Source organism: Aplidium turbinatum, chromosome 17, assembly GCF_918807975.1.
Source record: "Aplidium turbinatum chromosome 17, kaAplTurb1.1, whole genome shotgun sequence".
In the NCBI taxonomy this organism is placed as follows: Eukaryota; Metazoa; Chordata; class Ascidiacea; order Aplousobranchia; family Polyclinidae; genus Aplidium; species Aplidium turbinatum.
Genome location: NC_137488.1, coordinates 9,103,999 through 9,127,094, shown reverse-complemented (window position 1 = coordinate 9,127,094; position 23,096 = coordinate 9,103,999). Strand labels below are relative to the sequence as shown.

The window sequence follows — 23,096 nt, the reverse complement described above, 5'->3', positions numbered from 1 at the left end:
TTGCAAAATCTTTACTTTTGCTAAATCAATACATATCTAGCGGCTTCATTTTGCATGTCAAGATGGACTCTTTATCCATTATTTCCTGAATATAATCAGATGCTTCTCCCACGGAACGTGATTCTTACTTTCTTCCTGTGCTAAAGCGGAGTATGCAAATTCCGGTTCTAAACTTTTCACATCATTGTAGTTAATTGTGTGGCCTTCCCTGTTAGGTATCTGCAAAGTTAACTTGGAACCTGTCATTGCTTCTAAACCAAGTATTGTGTGCTTACATGGCTTTACATGACCTCGACTGACGTTATACACAGCATCTGACTACATTGATTCTACTTTTCTTTCCATTGTGTCTGTGTGAGAATCACTGAATTTGGATTTCAACCCGCATAATAGTGTGGTATAGAAGAGTTGCAATTATTCGGGAAGTTTTGGGGCCATATCTTTCAAGCCTTCTATGATTGTTGGATTCGGAGTTTTGGTTTGAGTAGCTCGTAAGTTCAATATTTCACCTCGTAAGAGAAGTGCCACTGTTCGAATCTGATCATCTTGATTGGCACTATAATCACCTATCAGAGCATATTTTTCTTCTTGGGCGGAGAGAAGTGAGGTGTAAATAAAATTGCCTACTTATTGTTAGTGCTTTACCAAACTTATGAGAAATTTTCTTCACAAGGTTCTGTGTGGTGTTAGACCATAGCTCAACATCATTTCCTCTATTTACCAAATACTCATCTTTGTAAAGATCAAATAATATTGAAAATAGCATTGGCCTTTGCTTTTGCATCTCTTCCTCAACAAATTCGCATATTGTTAGGAAAGGAAGGTTGTGAGTTTGGCGAGATGAATATTCCAGTTTGTGGTGGTTTGAGGATTGCTTTTTGTCTCTCTATCAAAATGAACCCAGCAAGACTTGTGATACCCTGCTTCTTTGACAATTAAGTCCACACCACTACGAATTAGTGATTTAATCCTTTCGTTTTTAGAAAACACTGCTCTTGGCTACAGTGATTCGCATCCAACCATCGTTGAGACCTTAACGGTATTTTCTTTTTTTTTTGTATTTCTTTTGCTTACGACAGCAAAATATACAGGATCCTTTCAATAAACCTATTTTGTCCGACTTAAGGAGCGAGCTTCTGCATCTTGTTTCAACTTTAGCGACTTTAGCAGAAGATAAAGCAACTGCCTTAGGTTGAAGTGTTCTTTTAACTGCTGTACAGGTGAACTTTTTGTGACATGACTGATGATAGACACCTGCGGGTAACGCAGAGGAACTTGTCTGAATGATTTTACGTGTGGTGACAGAAAAGCAATCGGATGATAATAATTGTAGTCGAATGCTTGCAATGTTTTTTCATGAAGTCCAGATTGTTACATTCACAACTTTACATTTTGCATCGTCTGAAGTCGTGCTACAGCAAATAAAACATAGTTGATCTTCTCCAGGTCTTCCATAGTTGACCTGAAAAAAGATGTGTGAGCCTAAAGAGTTTGACGTATGTCAACGTAAAGTTAAATTAGCAACATGTTGGTTACTAATCTATAGTTTTGCGTTGCCAATCGCGATATTATTGTATACGAGTTAATCTCAAATCAAGCGCTTCCATGTCGCGTACGAAATACCATCCTTTATCGTGATAGTTACAGTACTATATACGGTACCTTAGTCGCATCCTCAGCGGTTGGCAGAGTTACGATGATTGAAATCAAACGAAATTACGAGATATATTAAGCACAATCAAGAAATTAAAATGGTCCTGGGCAGGTCATATAGCAAGATATCAGGACAATAGATGGACTAAAAAATTAACAACATGGACACCACGAGAAACCAAAAGAAAGAAAGGAAAACCAAAAGTGAGATGGAGGGACGACATTGACAAACAATGCAATACAACCAATTGGTACCAACTAGCACGTAATCATGTAAATTGGCATGAAAAGGGGAAGGCTTACGCTCTGCAGTGGGCTCTCACAGGCTGAAAATGATGATGATGATGATTGCAGACATTACCTGGGCATTACCAGACATAAATCAAAACTGCACAAGTAGTAGCAATACTTGTATTGGCTAATAACGTACACTAATTATTCCCAGACAGCAAATCAACCGTTTTTTTCATTGATTCAACGTCTGCAGACGTTGAATTGATGAAAAAAACGGTTGATTTGCTGTTGATGTTTTTTCGAAAGGATGCTTTTTACACTGTTTTTGTATCATATTCTTCAACTTAGCCTACTAATATTTATCCATACTCGTTAGATCGCTGATTTGTTGCGTAGCTTAAACTGAAGTGAATTGTCACTGACTGCCTCTTTGAAAAGTATTGTTCATGGAATAACGGTTTGGAGGAATAAAAATCGTAGAGTACATGATAATTTATCATTGTGATGACATATGGTAGCTTATTGTAGGGAGTTTCGAAAAAAGTGTCATCACACAGCTAAATGGTTAGGGTATAGTCAGATGATCAAGCGCTTTAAGGAGTGAATTGTTAGTAATGTGTCGTTGTCCACTGTGACACAAAAGCAAACGATCCCTTTCAAACTAAGTTAATTTAACAGCTTGCACTAGGGCTGTAAAATTCCAATCACCAAACTCACTAAAAGTAAAACAACCGGATTTCTCCATATTCCAGACAGCAAATCAACCCTTTTTTAAATTGATTCAACGTTTGCAGACGTTAAACCAATGTAGAAAACGGTTGATTTACTGGCTGAGATTGTAGTGAGCCAAGCAGATGCAAAAACGCTTGATGTAGTTCCTTGCACTGAAACTATTTTTATTTGTGTAGACAAATAAAGTAGATAAATCACGTTCTGTTACTTAGTATACCGTACTTTAAAAGCACAGCTAACAAATCCCTCCTATCAATTGACTTAAAGCAAACCTGGAGGTGACCTAGACCTATTTCAGGTCGTCTTTCAGGGGACACCCACCACCAAATTTGTCTGTCACATACATTTTTGTGAAGCTTAACACTCACACATTGATTTTCAATTGGTTTTATCCGGTAACTTTTTCAGCTGATCTAGCGCAAATTTTGGGGGGTATAAAACTTGTCTGTCAGAGCCCTCCCACCACCGAAAATGTCTGTCACATACCAGACAATCATCTAGAAACAATTTACTTTACAACCAACTAAGTTTCAAGCGGTAACTATTTCAGCTGACCTAGCGCATTTTTTGGGCCATGAAAAATGCCCCCCATTCCCACACCCACCACCGGCGGCCCGGCAGACTTCCAGATTATGAGTACCCACATACCACCGGACATCGCTGTATGAACAGAAATTGGTAACTTTTTCACCTAGGGTGGACGTCGCGGGCTCCCTGTCTGTTGGCTAGAAGCAGCAAAAATTGAGCAAAATGTTGAATTAAGAAAATACACAACTTTTCCTATCAAATTTTACACCATCAGATCTGCTTTGCCGTTTTGGGAAAAGTCAAGAAAAACCAAGTCCATGGCATTACTGGGCTTCCAGTAATCAATCAAGATATGAAGGGGGCAGATTCGCCCGCCTTGAAGAGCAAAAGATTAAGGTTATTATTAGGAATATGTAAAGATCGGGTTAAAGTCGGAATTAATTCACCTAAAGACCGCTATCTTTAACACTTTAGAATTATTACTTGTCAACACTATAGTCACTCCTTTGAAGAAGTGAGAATCTCTACCTCGAGGTCGCTTGATTAGGCTGTTTCGGTATTGACAGAACCGGTTGTTTTGGGTAGCCACTTTAACAGGCCAATTCCCAGTAAGATCCCAACTACTATGTTTTGACATCTGTATTTTCCAAGCATGGAAAAACGTTTTCACAGCGTTTCAGTACAGTATTTAATCATTTCTTTGTCAACTAACAGACTAGTCAAAATCATGAGGCATATTTAACTAACAGACTGTTGGATAATCAGAAAGTGCATTTGTAAAAAATGGTTTTTCAATCTGGAAAAAAGATAGGCAGAATTTCGCTAGCAATGGCAGTTGCAAGTCCTATACGGAATCAAACTGTGATTTATTTTGAATTTTATTTTTTTCAACAGATCAGACATGTCAAAAATGTGGGACTTTTGGTAGGCCATATTGCAGTAGACAATAGCAGTAGAAAACAATGTCTTGCACCAGTGGCGTAGCCAAGGGAGGGGGGATTGGGGGTTTCAACCTTTCAAATTGAATTTAGGGATGTTAATACATTGTTTGCAAGAAAAGCTTTAGCCTATGATGTAATTTCAAGTCAAACTGTGCGAGGGTGCAAGCCATCTGTAACTGCTGAGATCGCTTGTTCGATCTAGAATCTAGATTAACGTCTAAACAGCTATTCGTTATACAAAACTAGAATATATCAGAAATAAATTAACTTCATTGTCTCAAAGCTTTTTGTTTGACACTCATCAAGATGTATGACGTCTATGACGTTACATTTTCTAAACTTTGGTTTGACTTTGAAGCATAAAAGTTAGTGACTTACCGGAATAAGATCGCTTTTTAGATCAACCAAGGAGAAAATTGATAAATAATAAAACTGTAATAATCTCGCAAAAAAAAGCAATCAAGATACGAGAACAAAGTTTGACTAATTTTAAACGAAACTGCATTAAAAGAGCGAGTTTTGCCAATACCAAGCATTCAAATATCTCAGCCTGGAATTAGCAACAAGAAAACATAGAGACTTAGCTTTATTTTCGAAAAATGCCAAAGAAAACATGATCTTATCCTTGTGCTTTGCCACCGGACAGCACCATTTTACAGGAATATTTATACCCACAATTTTGTTGAAAATGCTCTCAGAATGCACCAAACTGAAAGTAATTTTTCAAAATTTTTTGGGGAAGGCCCCCTAGACCCCCCGGCGCTGGGTGTCGCCTTCGGCGAACACGCCATCAGGCTTTGCCCGCCGGCCGTCAACACCCCCTTTTCTGACTACGCTACTGTCTTGCGTTGTCAATATTTTGCCCCCCCCATTGTTGAAGGTCTGGCGGCGCCACTGTCCATGCAACTTATCAAATGTAATTATAATTTGGACCATATATGTTGTTGAAATTACAATTATACTGTAAGTACAATTAGATGAAAATGTGTAATTAATTACATTCAATTACAATAATTGTAACTGTAACTCTGTGCCGTCACAGTTTTAATTTCGCTGAGCTTTAGTATCCTGATATAGTAACAATGATTTGGTTAAACAACCTTTCTAATGATTGTCAGTCTATTGCGGAATGCAATGGCCAGGTCATCAGCATATACATGCTTGTCGGATTTAAATGGCAGATTTTGCGTAAAAGCGTTGAAATGAAGGGGTGAAAAGACTGATTCCGGTGGGACATCGTTTTTTAGACGCTGCTGCAGCCTACTAAGTTTTCTCCTTAAGGTGGTTGGTGTAAAACTCATGTTTTAAATGAGCTCCATAATCATTTTGACTCTACGTCTGTCAGGAAGTAGGCGGAGTAGTTTTGTAGACTAGGCCAAGGTGCCAAACGGTGTCATAGGCTGCTGTTAGATCAATGAAAACAGTCCTTGTTTTCTTTTTTTGCCGAAAAACTCTTTTTAATGTCCTAAGTTGATAGTGATTTGATCTACTGTTGACCTCCAGTGTCGGAAATCAGCTTGTTCTTCGGGAAGCAACGGGATAATTATTGGTTCGACACAAGAGGAGATCAATCTTTCAAGCACCTAAAAAGGAAAGCAGTGCAAAGGCTTTTTGGATCATTGGGCAATAGGCAGCGTAAGCAGGACGACAGGAAGTCGCATAACCAGAACTCAAAAGCATACCCTAGCTACGATAGGTGAGTCATAGATATTTATTTGTTTTCTATATAAAAGTGACAATATTCTAGCTCCGATACATTGTGTGTGATGTCTGCAAGCTTCAAATTAAGGTATGTAGAAGCTAATCATGCTCATGGAGATTTTAACCTTATGTATCAACTCTCAAGTGTCAACGTTGGCAACCTCAAATGAACCAATCGAAATGTTGCTTATGGGACCACGTCAAAATAGCGTCGTGACGTCAATTTTCGTGTTATAGCTTGTTTCCTGGTACATGCCAAACGTTTTGCAACTATTTCTAGTAAGAATATATATTGTGCAAAGCTTTCTAGTGAAGTCGACTTTATTATATTACCACTCCGGGAGAGTTACTCTACAGTATTAAATCTGATGAACAATTACAGTTTTGAAATTTGTTTTTCTGCGGCAAGAGGATGTGCGTAATTTTTGTGCACAATTTCTGCAAACCTTTGCATGAATAGTTTTTCATCAGGTCTAAATTGAATACTGAAAAGTTTGGGTGTTCATCAGGACAATTATCGTTTCTAGCACTAGTTGCAACGTTCATCTGATAATCACTTTGTTGACGTGAAGTGTCGTATTTTCCATAGAAGATCATAGAGGAGATCGGTGACCAATGGGACACTACCGTCTTCTTGAGCCGTGATGAACGTAAATGACTGAAATTTTGAGTGTGGAATCGAGATACCTACCTGTCAATGTCGTTTGACTTAGTTTAAAGGCAAAATGTTTTGTAGTTCAAGAATGATATTAAAAAAAGTTTTTTTTACTCCTTTAAATAAACTAGAGTGGTCAGACTTCTCTTGTGTTTTTGATTTAACAATAACTTATTAGGAAGTAGTTTTAGGGTCGAGTTAATCTTTATAACTTGCACTTCTATTAAGCAAAAACTGCAAAGTTAATTTTTCAAGTGTTCGACTGAGAGGCAAAAATATTTCAAAATGAGGTTCAAGTATCAGGGAGATATTTTATTCAAGGACTTGTGAGACAGTATAAACGTATATATATACGACATATAGAACACAACGCATGATAGTGTTAACAAAATTTATTTTTTATTTTTTTTATAAGTTATGGGACATTTAAACTATGCCATTGTGTATTCTATTTTGTTTTTGGTAGTGTTGGTTTTGTAATTTTGAGAGTTTTGTTGAGTCAATCTATTAAAACTATTTATTTCAACGTGTCTTTGATGTAAAGTATCGCAACAATGCCTGGTAAGACACAAATGCATGCATGAAAGCTATGCAAAATCTTTCTTTTTTTAATTGCAACTAGTTTCTTATTGCACTAAATGCATTGTGAAGTGTCCCACTGCTCTCTCGGGTTATATAGGCACCAGTGGGACACGTTAGTGCGGCATTTAAAACTTGAAAATAAACATCAAAACATCAAATTTGTTTCTTGATTTGTTTTGAGAATGTGAGCAAAAGGAGGAACTTTATGAATAATTGGTTTGGTACACATTGTTCGTAAATTATAACGATTTACTTTTTGTATACACATCGTTATTACATATACCTATAAAGCGTACTTAAAGATCATAAAGGTTTACTATACTAAGTGCATGAGTTTATAATTTTTTGTTAAATCATATAAAAATTCAAAGTTAACTTGTCCAATGTTGCTAGTCTCTTAAGTGAAAGAGTTTTATAGTCTACCTTTTGTAGGGTAAGATATGGTTTTAAACTGCAGACCTAGATTTGTTATAATATTTGAAATTTCGAGGATAACCTTTAGTTTTATAAAAAAAAAAGATAAAATGATAAAAATAAGATGGCAAAATCTGATATGTGGGATTTTCAGAATAATTTTTTTTTTTGTTTAATTGGCTCTCTTGCCAACGATCTCAACACTGTAAAGAATAGTTAATGATGCTTTGGGTTTTAATTATACAGAACATCACGTTTGAAAAATCGTCATACAGCATGTCATTGCACGCTTGTTCTCATTCCTGCACAATACCCGCCTTAACGATGCTCAGAGTGAGACAAATACCTATTTATACATTGGCATGAAATTTATAGGACTAGTTAGTGTAATATTGGGTATTTAATTACTGTAAGGTCATTTTGCAAAAGTTTTGTAATTTTTTTTAGCTTATTTGCCATTCCATTTTTTTGTAAAGCTCTTTGCTTATAAAAAAATAGAGTTTTGCTATTGGTTCTGGGAGATAGCTTACGTCTATTGGGTCGATTCTTGGTCTTTCCAATTCTGTGCTCATTCTTGCTGAGTCCTTAAATTTTCATTATCTTATTCATTGCTTTAATGGCAATAACATGCGGATAGACTCACGTAAATCTAAACAGGTGGGACATTGCTTTGGTCAAGTTAATAAATAAATTGATGATTAATTGATTTTGTAAGTTTGCTTTTGACTTGATTTTCACTAAAATGGTGTTGCGTAGTGTTTCTATCTAACCTAAAAATTTACTCAAATTGGGTCGCACGTACACACGTAGACTATAGTAGGCCATGGCTCTCATCGAAATGAATCTCTATTTAGAAAAGAGTTAATTCATTGCAAGGAATGAAGAACAGCGCTGGTAAAATGGTAATCAACAAAATTTTAGCACGAACAAGTTTAAATCAAGCAATGCTGTATCGTATAAATACTCTTTTCTTGTTTTTTTTAAAAATTATCTCCTTTTATCTTCTGCCAGAAAAAGCAGGTTGATACTCAGAGGCAAATGTTTACAATAGGCTGAAGCTTTTGACCAGGCTATGTAATTTTTGTTTAGGTTTAAGGTTATTCTGTTCACTTTACTTCAATAGCAATGGCTCAGACAATTATGAAAAAAGTTCTGGGAAGAACAGCAAAAGCGAACTTTCATTCAAGGTAGCTACTTTTTTAAAACTATTATTATTTGTTTGGAATTTGTTTCGAAAACTTACAAACATTTTAATTGATGTTTTAAATATAAACTTGTCTAATGGATTTCAATGCTTGTGTTGTGCAGCAACGACCAGAATTTCGTTGAAGGTAGTTTTTCAAAAAGCTGCTGAACTTTTCTTAGTTAGAGTATTACGTAGGTTAGTGCAGGCTACGTTCTTCAAACCATATTATGGAATGTTCACTTTTTTTTTTCAGCAAACTTCACTCTACTTGTATTTAAAAAAGCCCTGGGTGCGGTTCAACCAAGTCACCTCCACTATTTATTTTTTATTTTTAAATACAAGTAAACTTGAAAGTTTAATGAAAAAGTGAACATCCAAAAAAATACTCACGCTGCGTTACTGGTTTAGAGGTAATCCTCCTGTCGTAGTAAAATGCTGTTCAATCATTTTTTTATCAACTTTTATTGACGTAGCCTATGTATTTTGAAAAGAGAATGTTGCATTGGCTAAGCGTTCATTTAAATTTCTCCGCTTTCCTCCATTTCCATATTTCTGCTCTGTGAAAATCAGGAGTTCTAGATTTTGATTACAGTTTATGGCCACAAAGCCATATTTTCTAATTACAGTAGGCTACTGGTACTTGTAAAGTTTATAAGTGCATGGTGCTTTCAAATAAAGGATACTTGTTTGGCATAGCTCAATCCACCATCTTCCTGCTGCGTAAGTTTACATCATAAAATCGATGTCAAATCTGTTCACTAACAATGTAGTTAGCTACTATAGGCTATACAATAGTGAAGATATGACAGAATTTTGCATTAACTTATAGCTATAGGTTACAACACTATGAATAATTTTTTGCTAGGTCTATCCATCAAAATACATTTTTCTTACCAAGTTGTTGTTTTACAGCCTGTTTTCTTCTGGTTCCAAGTCATTGGCACTTTTTTCAACCGACCTACCACAAAAAAGAAAACTGCACAATGTAGGTTGCAAAGAACTAACTGACGTAGCTTATTGACTTTTTCAAAATTTTACCTATCTAAACAATTTTATGTGGGCCATTAATATTTATACAGTAGGTTTATTTTGCAGAAAAAAGAAGAAATTCCCTTAACTCTGATTGAGATATTTTTGTGCCCAAATTTGTTTTTAAACAATACATGCATTTTACAGATCAATGTCCAGGATGGGTTATTGAAGGATGATGAGAAGATGAATGAATTATCAAAGCCGTACTTTGATGTGACGCAACGCGAAGGAATAACAAAAATAATCTTAAATCGTCCGGAAAAGAAAAATGCTTTCACGATTCAGGTAGTTGGGATGTTTGACACAAAAACATTTTTAAATTTCAAAATACAGTATTTCGTTACGGCAAAAAATTCTTGCTTTGTTCCCTTTCGAAAGAAATGCAACTCACAAGAATATTCGAATCAAAAAAGCATCCAAACATGTTAAATGGGTTGCGTTGTGTTACTAACGTTCAATGTTAAAGTATAGCTTTGGTAGAGAGGTACTTTTTAAAAACCATAGACAGACAATCGATAACATTTCATTTCTGTATTAATTTTGAATTATGCAATTCAATGTTATTAAGTTGTTATCGATTGTCTGTCAATGTTAAAGTGTTTCAACATGTTTTCAAAATGAAATTAAGTTTTGCCTCGATTTTTCTTATGCATTATAAATAACCCTAGTTTTAAAATGCAACAGGACATTCTAAGACCTCTGGAAATTTTTGTTTTGAAATTTCGGGCCAAAAAACACCTTACCGTGAAAATTACTTTTCGCGTTTAATTACCTAATATTGTATAGACGTCACTTTTTGTTTATAGCATTTAAAGTAGAAACATTATTTGCTACTGTACTAAAACACATATGTTGCAAGACTGCCGTAAGCATTAATCTGGTCTTGGTTTCATCGTAAAACACGGGAAAGTGGTCATTTTTCTTTGTGCGCATGATTACGCGCATGCGCAGAAAGCGTGACATTAATGCAAACAGCTTGTATGAAGCTGGTTGTAGTTGAGCCGCCGTACTACTTTTCATAACAACAGTCAGATTCCTTTGCAGTGCAGCCACGTGATCTAGAACTAGAGTTGTAAATGCAAAAAAAACTTGGGCCAAAAAAAACACGCGTTTTTTTGTTTTTATTGTTTTTTTTGTTTTTTTTCATATTTTTCTGGAAAAGTTGCAAATTTTTTACAATTTGCAGCTTAGTTTCATTATAGTGCTCTTGAAAAACATTAAACTAGTAAAAATGGTTTTATTGGTGTGCTGAAATTCTTAAGTGTTTGTGCTTAGCAGCAGCATATGTTTTCTGCATAGCACTACGTTGTTTCACTTTCTTTCTTCTTCATTCTCAGGCATGTTTGTGGCAGTAGACCTGACAAACATTGAGTTAATGCAATTTCATACATGACATAATGCACATGAGTTAATTTCTTTTTCCTTTTTATGGAAGTGCCCTTTATGGAAGGTAACCTACGGTGTTAGTTTACAGGTAGGCCTACTTGTTATTGTTGTACACACTTAATAGGTTGACGAAAATTTGGCAAAAACAAGATGGCAATGCAGTGGCGTAGCCAGGAATTTTGAAAGGGAGGGGTTTTGAAGGCAGGCGGGCGAAGCCCGTCAGCGTGTTCGCCCAAGACCACACCCAGCGGTGGGGGTTTGGCGGGCTTCCCCCAGAAAATTTTGAAAAATTACTTTGAATTTGGGGCATTCTGAGGGCATTTTCAACAAAAATGTAGGTATGAATATTCCTGTAAAATAGTGCTGTCCGGTGGCATAGCAAAAGAATAAGATCATGTTTTCTTCGGCATTTTTCGGAAATAAAGATAAGTCTCTATGTTTTCATCTGATATTTGAATGTTTGGTATTGGCAAAACTCGCTATTTTAATGCAGTTTCTTTTAAAATTAGGCAAACTTTGTTTTAGAGACATAAAGAGACTAAAATCATCATTCTCAATATCGTGACGTCACACGCGTGTCAAAGAGGGGTTGAAACCCCCAAAAGCCCCCTTGGCTACGCCACTGGATGGCAGTATTCAGAACACACATTACCTTGTTTGTGGTAATTTACTAATGCAAGCTATTGCCAATAGCTTGTTTAAACATGTTTTTTAACTGATAGCTTAGCAACGATGTATAGGCTATGCTTCATAAATGTTGAAATAGAAGTAGCCTATTCCTTTCGTGTGTTGTAAGGTCTTAGACACTTTGTCATTGATGCTTCTTGCAGATCATTTGTGACATAATGCAAGAGATCTTATCACTGATATTTTTAGCTGTCAGAAGTAAGTGCATTTGTCAGAAAATATTCCTTTCAAATACCCACCACCCATGTACATGTTGACTATTGCTATAGTAACTACCAATCCTGAATAAAGAAATTTTCCCTTTAAAGTGGAGTTTTTCAGCACTGCTCAGTGTTCACAGAGTGAATAAATGCTTCATAATGCTTTTCCTGGCAGATATAAAGTTTTACCCATATTCTCGCAATGCAGGAGAAAGATACAAAACAAACATCAAAGATGAAAACTTATTTTATTTGGGAACAAGAACAAATTTAGTGAAACTAACAAAAATCTGATGTAGTAAGAGTCTATTTGTCTGCGACGAAGTAGTTATGCAAGATCAGAGTCCTCAGATGAATAATCTGTTGTGTTACTGCAATGAGATTACCTTAAATGCTACATATTGTGACGATTAATGTCAAAATAGGTAAAAAAAAACAAAAAAAACGAATAAAAAACAAAAAAAACGATAAAAAACAAAAAAACGAGCTCGTTTTTTTTTAAAACAAAAAAAAACGTTTTTTACATCTCTATCTAGAACAACGTCACATTATTTTTCAATATTTTACCACTAGTCCGGGGCTGAAAGTGGGTTTTTAAAGTCAACCTATACTGAAATACTGAGTGGAACTTTTTTGTATAAATACTTAGAGGGGTCCTATAGGAACAATTTTAGAGATGTTGCCACCTTCCAAACCCTGGGCAACATCCCGATTTCGTTTGGTTTCCAAAGTCCATAAAATCGGGAAAATCTACCAAGACAAAATTTGGAAAAAATCTCAATTGGTCCAAACATAGGCATGTAATATATCATTTTAAAGGATTTTTTGTCCAGATTAATAATATTGAGGTCTTAAAAGTTCTAATCACATTGAATTTAAGTTATTTAAATTAACAATTCTCAATTTTTTTTATAAAAAATCGTAAGAAAAAGAGGGATTTGGAGAAGCATTATTTTGAAAAACTGCTGAATTCTTCTAGAAGTGAAAGTGCCAATTGTAATTTTGTGAAACGTTTTGTTACCACAGCGGTCAATATATGTCCAATCATAGCAGCAGGTAAACTTCTTTCGAAAGTCGGAGATATATTTGACAAGAAAATCATCAGAGTCTCGCTGCATTCATCCATGAGATTTTCGGGTTCAATAACACTGTATTCTTTCTTGGAATGTGGCAGCTTACGAATCTCTTCCTTTATTCTCTTTGAAAGGACACTCATTGACGAATCTTTCGCTGCATTGTTTTACTTTTTCTTTACGTGTCAATGTCAATTGTGCCTCCACTAGCTTATGCGTATCAACGTCATCGTTGTCGGTTTCAGAAACAGCCTTTACCAAATGGGACACTTTTCGCTTCAACATCATAATGCTTGCTACTCCTGGACAAGAAAAGACATAGATTTCTTCATTCATGTGATCCTTCAATTTAGTGATAAATCTTGATCGGTTTCCTTCTATCCTTCCTTGGGCCCTGTACATCTCGTGAAGCTCCAAAGATGACCATGATTTGTCTGGATGGTTTCTAATTGACCTCGAAACGTACTTGAAAGCAGAGATCTCTGGTGAATTGATAGAATTATCACGCTTTGCTGATGCGATCTTTTTGGGGTTCTGGAATAACTTTAAACATTTTTCATGGTACCTGTATAAATGACATAAACAAAACAATGGGCAATTAAAGACAGTTGCTTCATGTTATAAAGAAGGAATATTGCACCACACAGACAAAAACAAAGTTCAGAGAAGATCACTGTGCTACCTACCAAAAAAAGGCTGTACGTTGATAGATATCACTATATTTCAAAAACTATAATGACTCAATAATAATAGTAACACTGATACCTCTGCTGCATGCAAGTCGCTACATGCACCTTCTATTCTGATTCTAACTAAATCTCCAGTTGCATCACCACGTTCCAAACATTGCTCAAAGAAATATTATCCAATTTTAAATATGCAAATATCTAATACTAATCTCTAAATACTACTGAACCATGGCCATATCCCAAAGAATTAAAAAAGTACACTCGGAATTCATTGACATTGTTTAAAGCAAGATTTGTTTTGTAACTCGACAAAACATTTTCCAGACAACACAAAATTCAAATGCAATTAAGCATACTTGAAGAAGTACGTCATTAAATGATAGCTTTCCCTTTCCACGATCGGCAGTTCTGCACAAGAAGCTTTTGTTCTTTTCCCATCTTTCTGGATGCTTTTTACCTTCGCAATGTCACATGCTTCCCCACATATTAGACAATTTTTTTTTGAAATAAAAAAATGTACTTGAAGATCGTTTGCTACGTTTCACATATGACGTTTCTTGATTTTTGTTCTTCTTTTTCAGATATCTCCCGATATGATTGTTTGATGTATAAGTAAGATAACAATTTTGATGGTAATATAAGGCATTGCTTGAATTCAATGTTTCATGAAAGTGATCACCTCTTCTTTCGCTGAATTGTTTTGCTTATTCTTTACGTGTCAATGTCAATTGTGCCTCCACTAGCTTGTGCGTATCAGAACAATCCAATATAGGCCTACTTTGAAACATACAAAGGGATTCCATACTCTGCATATTATTCAGACAAATTACTTTTTATTTTCTGAATAAACCAAAAGAAATAAAATGAGAGAACAAACTCAATGCAAATATTCCAAACAAGGGTGATGAAGACATGCCATAGCAGTTTAGAATGAACTTCACAATGCAATACCATGACTTCATGTTCTATTTTTACACAATTTGCCAACAAATTGAACAAATAATGATGGGAGAAAATGTGATAAACTGATCAGAGTTTTTTGTGAATAACTTTAGACCTCAATATTATTAATCTGGACAAAAAATCTTTTAAAATGATGTATAACATGCCTATGTTTGGACCAATTGAGATTTTTTTCAAATTTTGTCTTGGCAAATTTTCCCGATTTTATGGACTTTGGAAACCAAACGAAATCGAGATGTTGCCCAGGATTTGGAAGGTGGCAACATCTCTAAAATTGTTCCTATAGGACCCCTCTAAGTATTTATACAAAAAAGTTCCACTCAGTATTTCAGTACAGGTCAACCTCACCAGCCCGGACTACACCGTGGGTCGGCATATCTGTTCTTATTGCTTTTGGTAGGCAATAATAATTTTTAATTTCGCCGCCGTGGGTTGGCATATTTGTTTTTATTGTCTTTGGTAGGCAATAATAGCTCTCAATTTGTTTCTTGAAGGCAAAAATTAGTGTTTTGTACCCTAAAGGTCGGCACACTAGGTGTCTTTGCCTATTAGTGGGAAATTGACTCTAGTCATAGGCTTAGGGGAAAGTTAATTTTTGGGGGTGCGAAAACATTTTTCCCCAGATATAATTAAATGCGCCCAAGTGGTTTTGCGATAAAGCATAGACCGCTTGATTAAAAATTTTACACTGCTCCCAATAGTCTGGTATAACTTTGATTATTTGAGTAAAAGATCAAAGATAAGTTCAATCTTAATGAAATTTTATCTAAATTTTCATCAAAATTTACCAAATTTTCGACTATAATAGTTTAAGGGTGTTGCATTTTATTTGACATTTGCATAATAATTATTTAAACAAAACATCAAAAATAAGTTCAATTTTAAGGAAATTTTCGAAACATACTCAAAGTTCTTGCCCAAACTTTTATGAAATTTTATCTAAATTTTTGATTAATTGAATAGTTTAGGGGTGCGCTTGCATTTTGTTTGACATTTGCATAATCATTATTTGAGCAAAAAATTAAAAATGACTTTAATCTTAATGAGTATTTTGAAACTTGCTGAAAGCTCTTGCCCAAGTTTTTATCAAATTTGCCCAAATGTTTAACTAATTGAAAAGTTTAGAGGTGCGGTTGCACCCCTGCACCCTTAGCTTCTACGTCTATGGTTCTGGTGCATTTGATGACAATTTGTTTTCTGTTTGGAAATTGTTTGGCAAGGAACTTATCAAGAAGCTGTCCTTAGATAAGTGAAAACCGAAAAATGTTTGATAAGTTCAATCAGTTTTATAACAAAACAAACAAAAAGTATCTATATTTTTTAAAGTTATTTTTAGAGATAGGTTATTGGTTAAAAACTTTAATTTACTGCGGTTTAAGTAACTAGCTTCGTACAAACTGTTTTGCATTGATGACACTTTTTGCTCATACGCGTAGTCATGCGCACAAATCGTAATGGGAACTACCGTATTTTATCGCAAAATCTACTGTAGACCAGAAAAGCTGTTTGTGGCTATTTTCCGACATATTGGCGAGTTTTAGCAAAGTAGCATGTAATATTTGAACTTGAAATACTGTAAGCAAAATTTTATGTAAATGCAACATGAGGCGATTTTTGCTACCTGATTAATGTAAAAAACGTAATTTTCAGATGATAGGTTTTGGATGAAAATTTTAAAATTATTTATCATAAATCTAAATATATCTTGTTACATTCTAAAATCAGGGCTAAAATTAAACTTGAAATTTTTTGACAAGTGAGCCTACTTCAGAATAAAAACAACACGCATTGTGATGTCATAATATTACACCTTTTCGCAGGTGTTTGCGTTTTTACGCTTTTATATAATCAAATTCTCTCATCTACAACTTGTGTAAAATATCCTTTTAATATTTCAGATGTACAGAGACCTCAAAGAAATCATGATGACAGCAGCTGACGATGATAACAGCAAAGTGACATTGCTGACTGGAAGAGGCGACCACTTTACGAGCGGAAATGATATAGAAGTTGCAGGAGTGTTAAAAGTTGGTCAAGTGCATCCTGTTCTAGTGGAAGGAACGAATGCTTGGAAGTGAGTGCACCAGCCAACAATTTTTTTTATTTAAAGGCAGTGGATGTGCGTGACTTTAGGATATTTCAGAGCCTCTGATTCAGAAAATGCGACTAGTTTTTGTTAATTTGATTTAATTTTTTTAGATACAGTGGAGCAAAATTATTTCTTCTGTAGTTGCAAATAGGCTATACTCATAGAGAATAAACGTCGTGTCGTTCGTTACATACTCAGGCATAACTGGAAGTAAGCCCAGGCATATTTCTGAGTTATAAAAAAGATACTTTGTTTTCTACTTATCAATGGCTCTAATTTAATATTAAAAAGAGCGTCATCACAGCGGTACCAGGTCATTTGGTCAACAGACATTTGGTCGACAGTCATTTGGTCGACAGACATTTGGTCGACAGGACGTTTGGTCGACAGACATTTGGTCGACAAGATATTGGTCGACAGGACATTTGGTCGACAAACATTTGGTCGACAGGACATTTGGTCGACAGACATTTGGTCGACAGGACATTTGGTCGACTGGACATTTGGTCGACAGAACGATTCATTTTAGGGTGATGGTTAACTAAGGGTTAACTAACCCTAACCCTAACCTAACCTTAACTCTAACCCTAACCCAGGGTTACCTAACCCTAACTCTAACCTAATCCTAACCCAAATGTCCTGTCGACCAAATGTCTTGTCGACCAAATGTCCTGTCGGCCAATTGTCGGCCTGCCTGCCTGCCTGCCTGCCTGCCTGCCTGCCTGCCTGCCTGCCTGCCTGCCTGCCTGCCTGCCTGCCTGCCTGCCTGCCTGCCTGCCTGCCTGCCTGCCTGCCTGCCTGCCTGCCTGCCTGCCTGCCTGCCTGCCTGCCTGCCTGCCTGCCTGCCTGCCTGCCTGCCTGCCTGCCTGCCTGCCTGCCTGCCTGCCTGCCTGCCTGCCTGCCTGCCTGCCTGCCTGCCTGCCTGCCTGCCTGCCTGCCTGCCTGCCTGCCTGCCTGCCTGCCTGCCTGCCTGCCTGCCTGCCTGCCTGCCTGCCTGCCTGCCTGCCTGCCTGCCTGCCTGCCTGCCTGCCTGCCTGCCTGCCTGCCTGCCTGCCTGCCTGCCTGCCTGCCTGCCTGCCTGCCTGCCTGCCTGCCTGCCTGCCTGCCTGCCTGCCTGCCTGCCTGCCTGCCTGCCTGCCTGCCTGCCTGCCTGCCTGCCTGCCTGCCTGCCTGTTTTCCACACTATTGCTTTCAATTGCTGCATATTTCTTGATGCTTATAGTCAGGTAGCTAGTTACTTTCAAGAAGTTGAAGTTTATTGCATTTTTATAAATATTTTCAGATTACTGATGAGGGCTTAAGTTAAGCCAAAAACGTTTGACTGTTAAAATTATTTGTAAATATGTAAAATATAATTGATTGTGATAATGCTCAACAACTCTGTTGTATTGTTGCGTCGTGCTTGTCTTTGGTACAAGAATAATATTTGTCTTTTTATTGAAATCAAGATTTTTCAATGATTTGAAATTCAATGACCTCATTTTCAGACTTGTTTAGTATTACTGTCCTTTAAGAGATTTAAAATACACTTGCCTACAGTTAGAAATCCATATTTCATCAGCTTTTTCTGATTATGACCGCGAACAGATTTCTAGGTTGACAAGTCTTTTAAGCTACATGTAGGTTGTCGTGGTAAAACTAGTAAACACCTTCATCATACTAAATCAAACCAACTTCAGATATGAAAAGATTTTAAGAATTCGTGGTGATTTTTTTTAGTTTGGGTTAAACGTCATTATGTTAACGGTTATTATTATGTTTAGAAATTTGGTTGACACGTTTATCGACTTTCCAAAGCCTTTGATTGGTGGAATTAATGGCAATGCATATGCACAAGGAGCAAGTGCTCTTGGATTATTTGATGCTGTGTATATGAAAGAAGGAGCTGTCATTTCAAATTTTGGATCAAAAATAGGACAAGTGCCTGGTTTTTGTTCAACATACACCTTTCCAAGAATTTTGGGTTACTCCAGAGTAAGAAAAAGAGGCATAGCCTATAGAAATACTTTTTCAGTTTGGTATGTTTAAATTTAAATAAACAGAATATATTAAAGTAGAAAATTTTGTTTTTGCTGGCCCGGAGGCTTGATTCGGCCTACAAAGGTCTTAGTTTCTGAACACACGTTTCATACACAACTGCTTTAAAGCTAAACAATTAAACTTTATTCCAAAAACAGCAGCTTTACTGTACATAGACATGGAGTAAGACGGTCAAAGTGGATGCGGGCCAAAGCGGGACGGATAGATTTTTCAAAATAATGTTGCACTTTTGTGCTAATTGAGCAATGTAATGTGCATGAGGGTCATCTCTTGCATGACATAACCGGCTCGGTGGCTTAGTGGTTAGTGCGTCCAACGTCTGACGACGTTGAATCAACGTTAAAATCAGGGATTTTGCTGTCTATGAAGTCAGCTTTTTTAAAGAACCTATACTTAAACCAAGTTTTTATAGCCTATGCTGCTGGGATAGTCACTTCCCGAAAGAGCTACTTTCATGTTCGTTGCTTTTGTTTTGATGTTTTGTTATTGTGATGCTTTAAACTCTGACAATGCCATTTTTACGCAACATGAAACCATTGAAGAAAGCATTCATTTGACATACATCTAAATTATTAAATAGAAACTAACTTTTACGGTAAAATCACATTTTTCTCTGTGAGCCTCCCTTTTTACTCCAGCTTTTTCTACTACCCGCAGAACTGTAGATTAGGCTATTGATCCAAACAAGCACCAAAAGGACTAAGTCGAACTCCCGTTAGGTAGAACCATCTAACGGTAAAACGCTGTTAAAGTTGAGTTACATTTTTATCGTTTATTGATGTGTTGTAAACAAGATTACGTTTTTTGCTAAAAAGATGCAATGCAAGTTGTTGTTTACCTTTAGGCATGCGACATCTTGTTATTCAGTCGCAAACTTACGGGAGATGAAGCCAAAGCTATTGGACTCGTCAATGAAGTTTTTTCTTCAGAAAGCTTCGAGGATTCCATTGATGAAAGATTGAAGACAATGACCACTCTTTCCATTGATGTAAATATATGTCTTATCTTAATCCTTTTCAGAACATGCAATAACTTAGAATAAAATAGAACGAAAGTTTTCATACTCTACCATTTATCTAACGACGTTTATCACGTCATGTGCTAAGAATGTTCTATCTCCCTTTAAAGTTGGAGATTTTCCAATGGATCAGTTAATTGCTGATTGCAGAGTTGAGTCTATGTCATCCGGCAGACAATTTGTTAACCAGCATTTAAAACTGTTCTACTTACACAAAAAGTTTTATTGCACCAACAGAAGATATCTCATGTATCAAAAGTAGTCTAAAACGTTGGAATAACATTATAATAAGACGGCACAGCATTAATACAGCGACATGCAGAATTACAACTGACTGACCAATACGCTTTTAGGTGAGTAGAAAATGCTATTTTTCTGGCGTCACCACAAACCTGAGTATACTCACCATAGCAGTGCTTCTCAGAGGTGGGCAGTAGCGCGCTATTTTTGTAGCACCGCTACTAGTGCTGCTACTTTTTTTGTAGAGGTAGCAGTAGCACGCTACATTTTTGCTAAAAACGCGGCTGCAGTAAAAAATCAAGGCTGAAATACTTTGCTACTTTGGTCCGAGTAGCGGTAGCGGGTAGTGCGTTACTTATATCGACTTGTAGCGAGTATACGTAACGCGCGCTACTTTGGGTCCGAGTAGCGGTAGAGGGTAGCGCGTTTCTTCTAAAGTAGCGTATGCTCACCTTTGGTGCTTCTTAAAGTAGTCTATAGTTCTCGCCAAGGTGAAGAAATTTTTGCAAGGTTGAATAAGTGAAGTCAGAAGTGTGAAAGAGATTTTTGTAAAAGGTCTGTTTGTCGTAACTATAATCTTAAAATTTTCGAATCAAGTAATTTTTCACTTTATGAAAAAGGTGGTGGTGGTAGGCTACATATTTTTCGATTGTAAAGGATTATGAAACCTCATAATGCGGAGTAATATAAAGTAAAGCAAAAATTATCAAGATTTTCTGGAGTTTTCAACAAAACAAATGATCCTCACATAAATATCTTTCACGTTTGCGACTGAGTAGACAAATCAGTGTCTTTAATCATATAACAAAACCAAAACCGGTACACAAAATCATTAAATAATTGTCGAAAGATTTTGACATCAACAAAATCTTTAAAGTTGGATTCTTCTTCTTCTAACCGTAGCAAACAAAAAAGTTTAATAACGAAAGATATGATCCGTTTTTTGCAAGTCTGCCATTCAAAAATATTAAATAATATTCAACAAATTGGAGAAAATTGATGTTACTGGCAATAAACACTGGTCGAGATTTCTGTGGCATGAATTACTGGTGCGATACCGATGAGCTCAAACTGACCAGCTTAAGAAACTACTGTAACACCGTTTGTTTACCAATTACCATGCGGTGTATATCAGAACTAAGCAATAGATATGAGACATTATCGAAAAAAATATCAAGCAGGGTTGTCTTTTAATCCTATGCATAGGCTGGATACCGATTGTCTACTCTACATACGTCATATCCATGTTGATAGCGCAGTGTTTTGAAGTCGTTACATGCGGCAACAAGTTTGTTTGTTACATTGTTTCATGCGCTTGAAAATTTCAAGATAGTAATTATTCATATTGAACTTTGCTTTTGCAGACTTTGATACAGACCAAGGCGTTAATTCGAGCGCCTCACCTTGAGACATTACATGAAGTGAACAAGCAGGAAACCGAGCGTATCTTGAAACGATACATGTCGCAAGAAAGCATCGATTTCACAAAGAAGTTTTTGCAGAAACAAAAATAAAGACGATTCACTTTGACAAAACAGTCTTTGATGAAACTTAGACAATCACCCAGTTAACGAAAAATGCGATTCTAAGTAGAACTGCCCCCTTAAGAAGTTAAAATGAATAGACTTATTTTAGTGACGCAGCTAGCTCCCCCTAGCCTCCCTCCCCCCCCTTCTGTGGCTACGTCCCTGGCTTATTCTATTTTAGGTTTTTCTGTAATCCAACAATAACCTAAAATAAGCCTATCCCGTATCGTTTTTAAAAATCATGTATCGTTGAATGTCTTGTAGGCTATCGTATTGCCGAAACGTAATCTTATCATTGCCTAATGCCTGGAATCAAATATGGCACCACTTTTACCTTACTTGGACTTTAAATACCTAAACCATGTGATTTATAGTTTGCCATTGCCATAAAGTACAACTGTAAATAACTACTAAGACTATAAATTACATTCTTGTCATAGTTAAAAAATACCAAGTATAAATTGGAAAGGACAGTATATAGAGACCATTGTTTTTATCGTTTCCAGTGTTTTTGTTTTGCGCTTAGTTGCACTAATTTGATAACCGCTAGCTTCTTTTAACATTGCAGTATTACAACATTAGTGAACGAACTTTACGTGTCAAACATTGGCTTATTATTATTCAAGACCTACCCAGTGTTATGTTTAAGTTGAAAAATGTTAATACCGTCAAAACATTAGCAAAGGCAAGATTTTGTTTGCATCTCCGAAATGTTTATTCTCCACCGGCTATTGCGAAATACAATAGCCCATCAATACGAAAATAATTTGTAGATAAAGTGTATCCAGATTACTAATAATTTGTTGAAGTTTTAAACCTTAATAAACCTGGCAACATTTGACAATTGAAAGTATTACCACTAAAACTAGTGTGGAGTCACTAAAGGAATCGAAATCGTGGCGTCCTATATGTACTGCAATTAAAATGCTAATGATAATAGATGTAGAAATAAATGTTGTCAGTTTATGCAATAGCTAAGTATAGTATATACAAGCTAAAATAACATTGTATGCAATTAAAATGATGGAAACTACATTAGCTAAAGGTTAAAATAATTTTGAAAAACACAAACTATGCGAAATAGCAGTTTCTCATTACATCAAATCTTCAACACGTAAGTGAATAGTTTTAACTGTTGTATTATTTCAAACTTATAAACCTATATTTGTTTTCATTGCTGAAACTGTTTGTGTGCCTATATATCATTTTTTCTGAATAAAGTATTGTATCCTGAACCAGGGGCGGATCCAGAGGGGGGCGATTGGGGCGATCGCCCCCCGTAAAACCTAATAAAGAAAGTAGCTTTATTCTTCATTTATATGTATACGATTTGGAAAACAACACATCGAAAGCAATGCTGAATAAGTCTTTCGCCATGTTCAAAGATTAGGTTAGGCTAAGGTAGGCTATAATAATAACATAGTATAAGGCTATTATTTCGTTACAGAGTCTAATTATCGAACGACATTACTAAAATTTAGAAAGTTTCTAAACTTTTTGCCGGCACTGTAGAGCATAGCGATAAAT

At 36.2% G+C, this 23,096-nt stretch overlaps 1 protein-coding gene across 1 annotated transcript; it reads left to right on the top strand.

The window, feature by feature from the left end:
- The first annotated feature begins 5,170 nt into the window (after positions 1 to 5,170).
- On the top strand, positions 5,171 to 22,805 carry LOC145786155 (enoyl-CoA delta isomerase 3, peroxisomal-like). Its single transcript, XM_082597806.1, has 8 exons — positions 5,171 to 5,276; positions 5,592 to 5,784; positions 9,539 to 9,611; positions 9,803 to 9,943; positions 16,555 to 16,730; positions 18,509 to 18,719; positions 19,630 to 19,773; positions 21,408 to 22,805. Exons 1-8 carry the CDS (start codon positions 5,171 to 5,173, stop codon positions 21,555 to 21,557), a joined length of 1,194 nt encoding a protein of 397 aa, XP_082453932.1. The 3' UTR covers positions 21,558 to 22,805.
- Positions 22,806 to 23,096: the final 291 nt, after the last annotated feature.

Excerpts from the sequence above, each read along its gene's own strand:
- LOC145786155 (XM_082597806.1), top strand. The coding sequence starts at position 5,171 with ATGATTTGGTTAAACAACCTTTCTAATGATTGTCAGTCTATTGCGGAA. Across the intron at positions 9,612-9,802 it reads AAAAAAGAAAACTGCACAAT|ATCAATGTCCAGGATGGGTT; the intron begins GTAGGTTGCAAA and ends TGCATTTTACAG. Across the intron at positions 18,720-19,629 it reads GAATTTTGGGTTACTCCAGA|GCATGCGACATCTTGTTATT; the intron begins GTAAGAAAAAGA and ends GTTTACCTTTAG.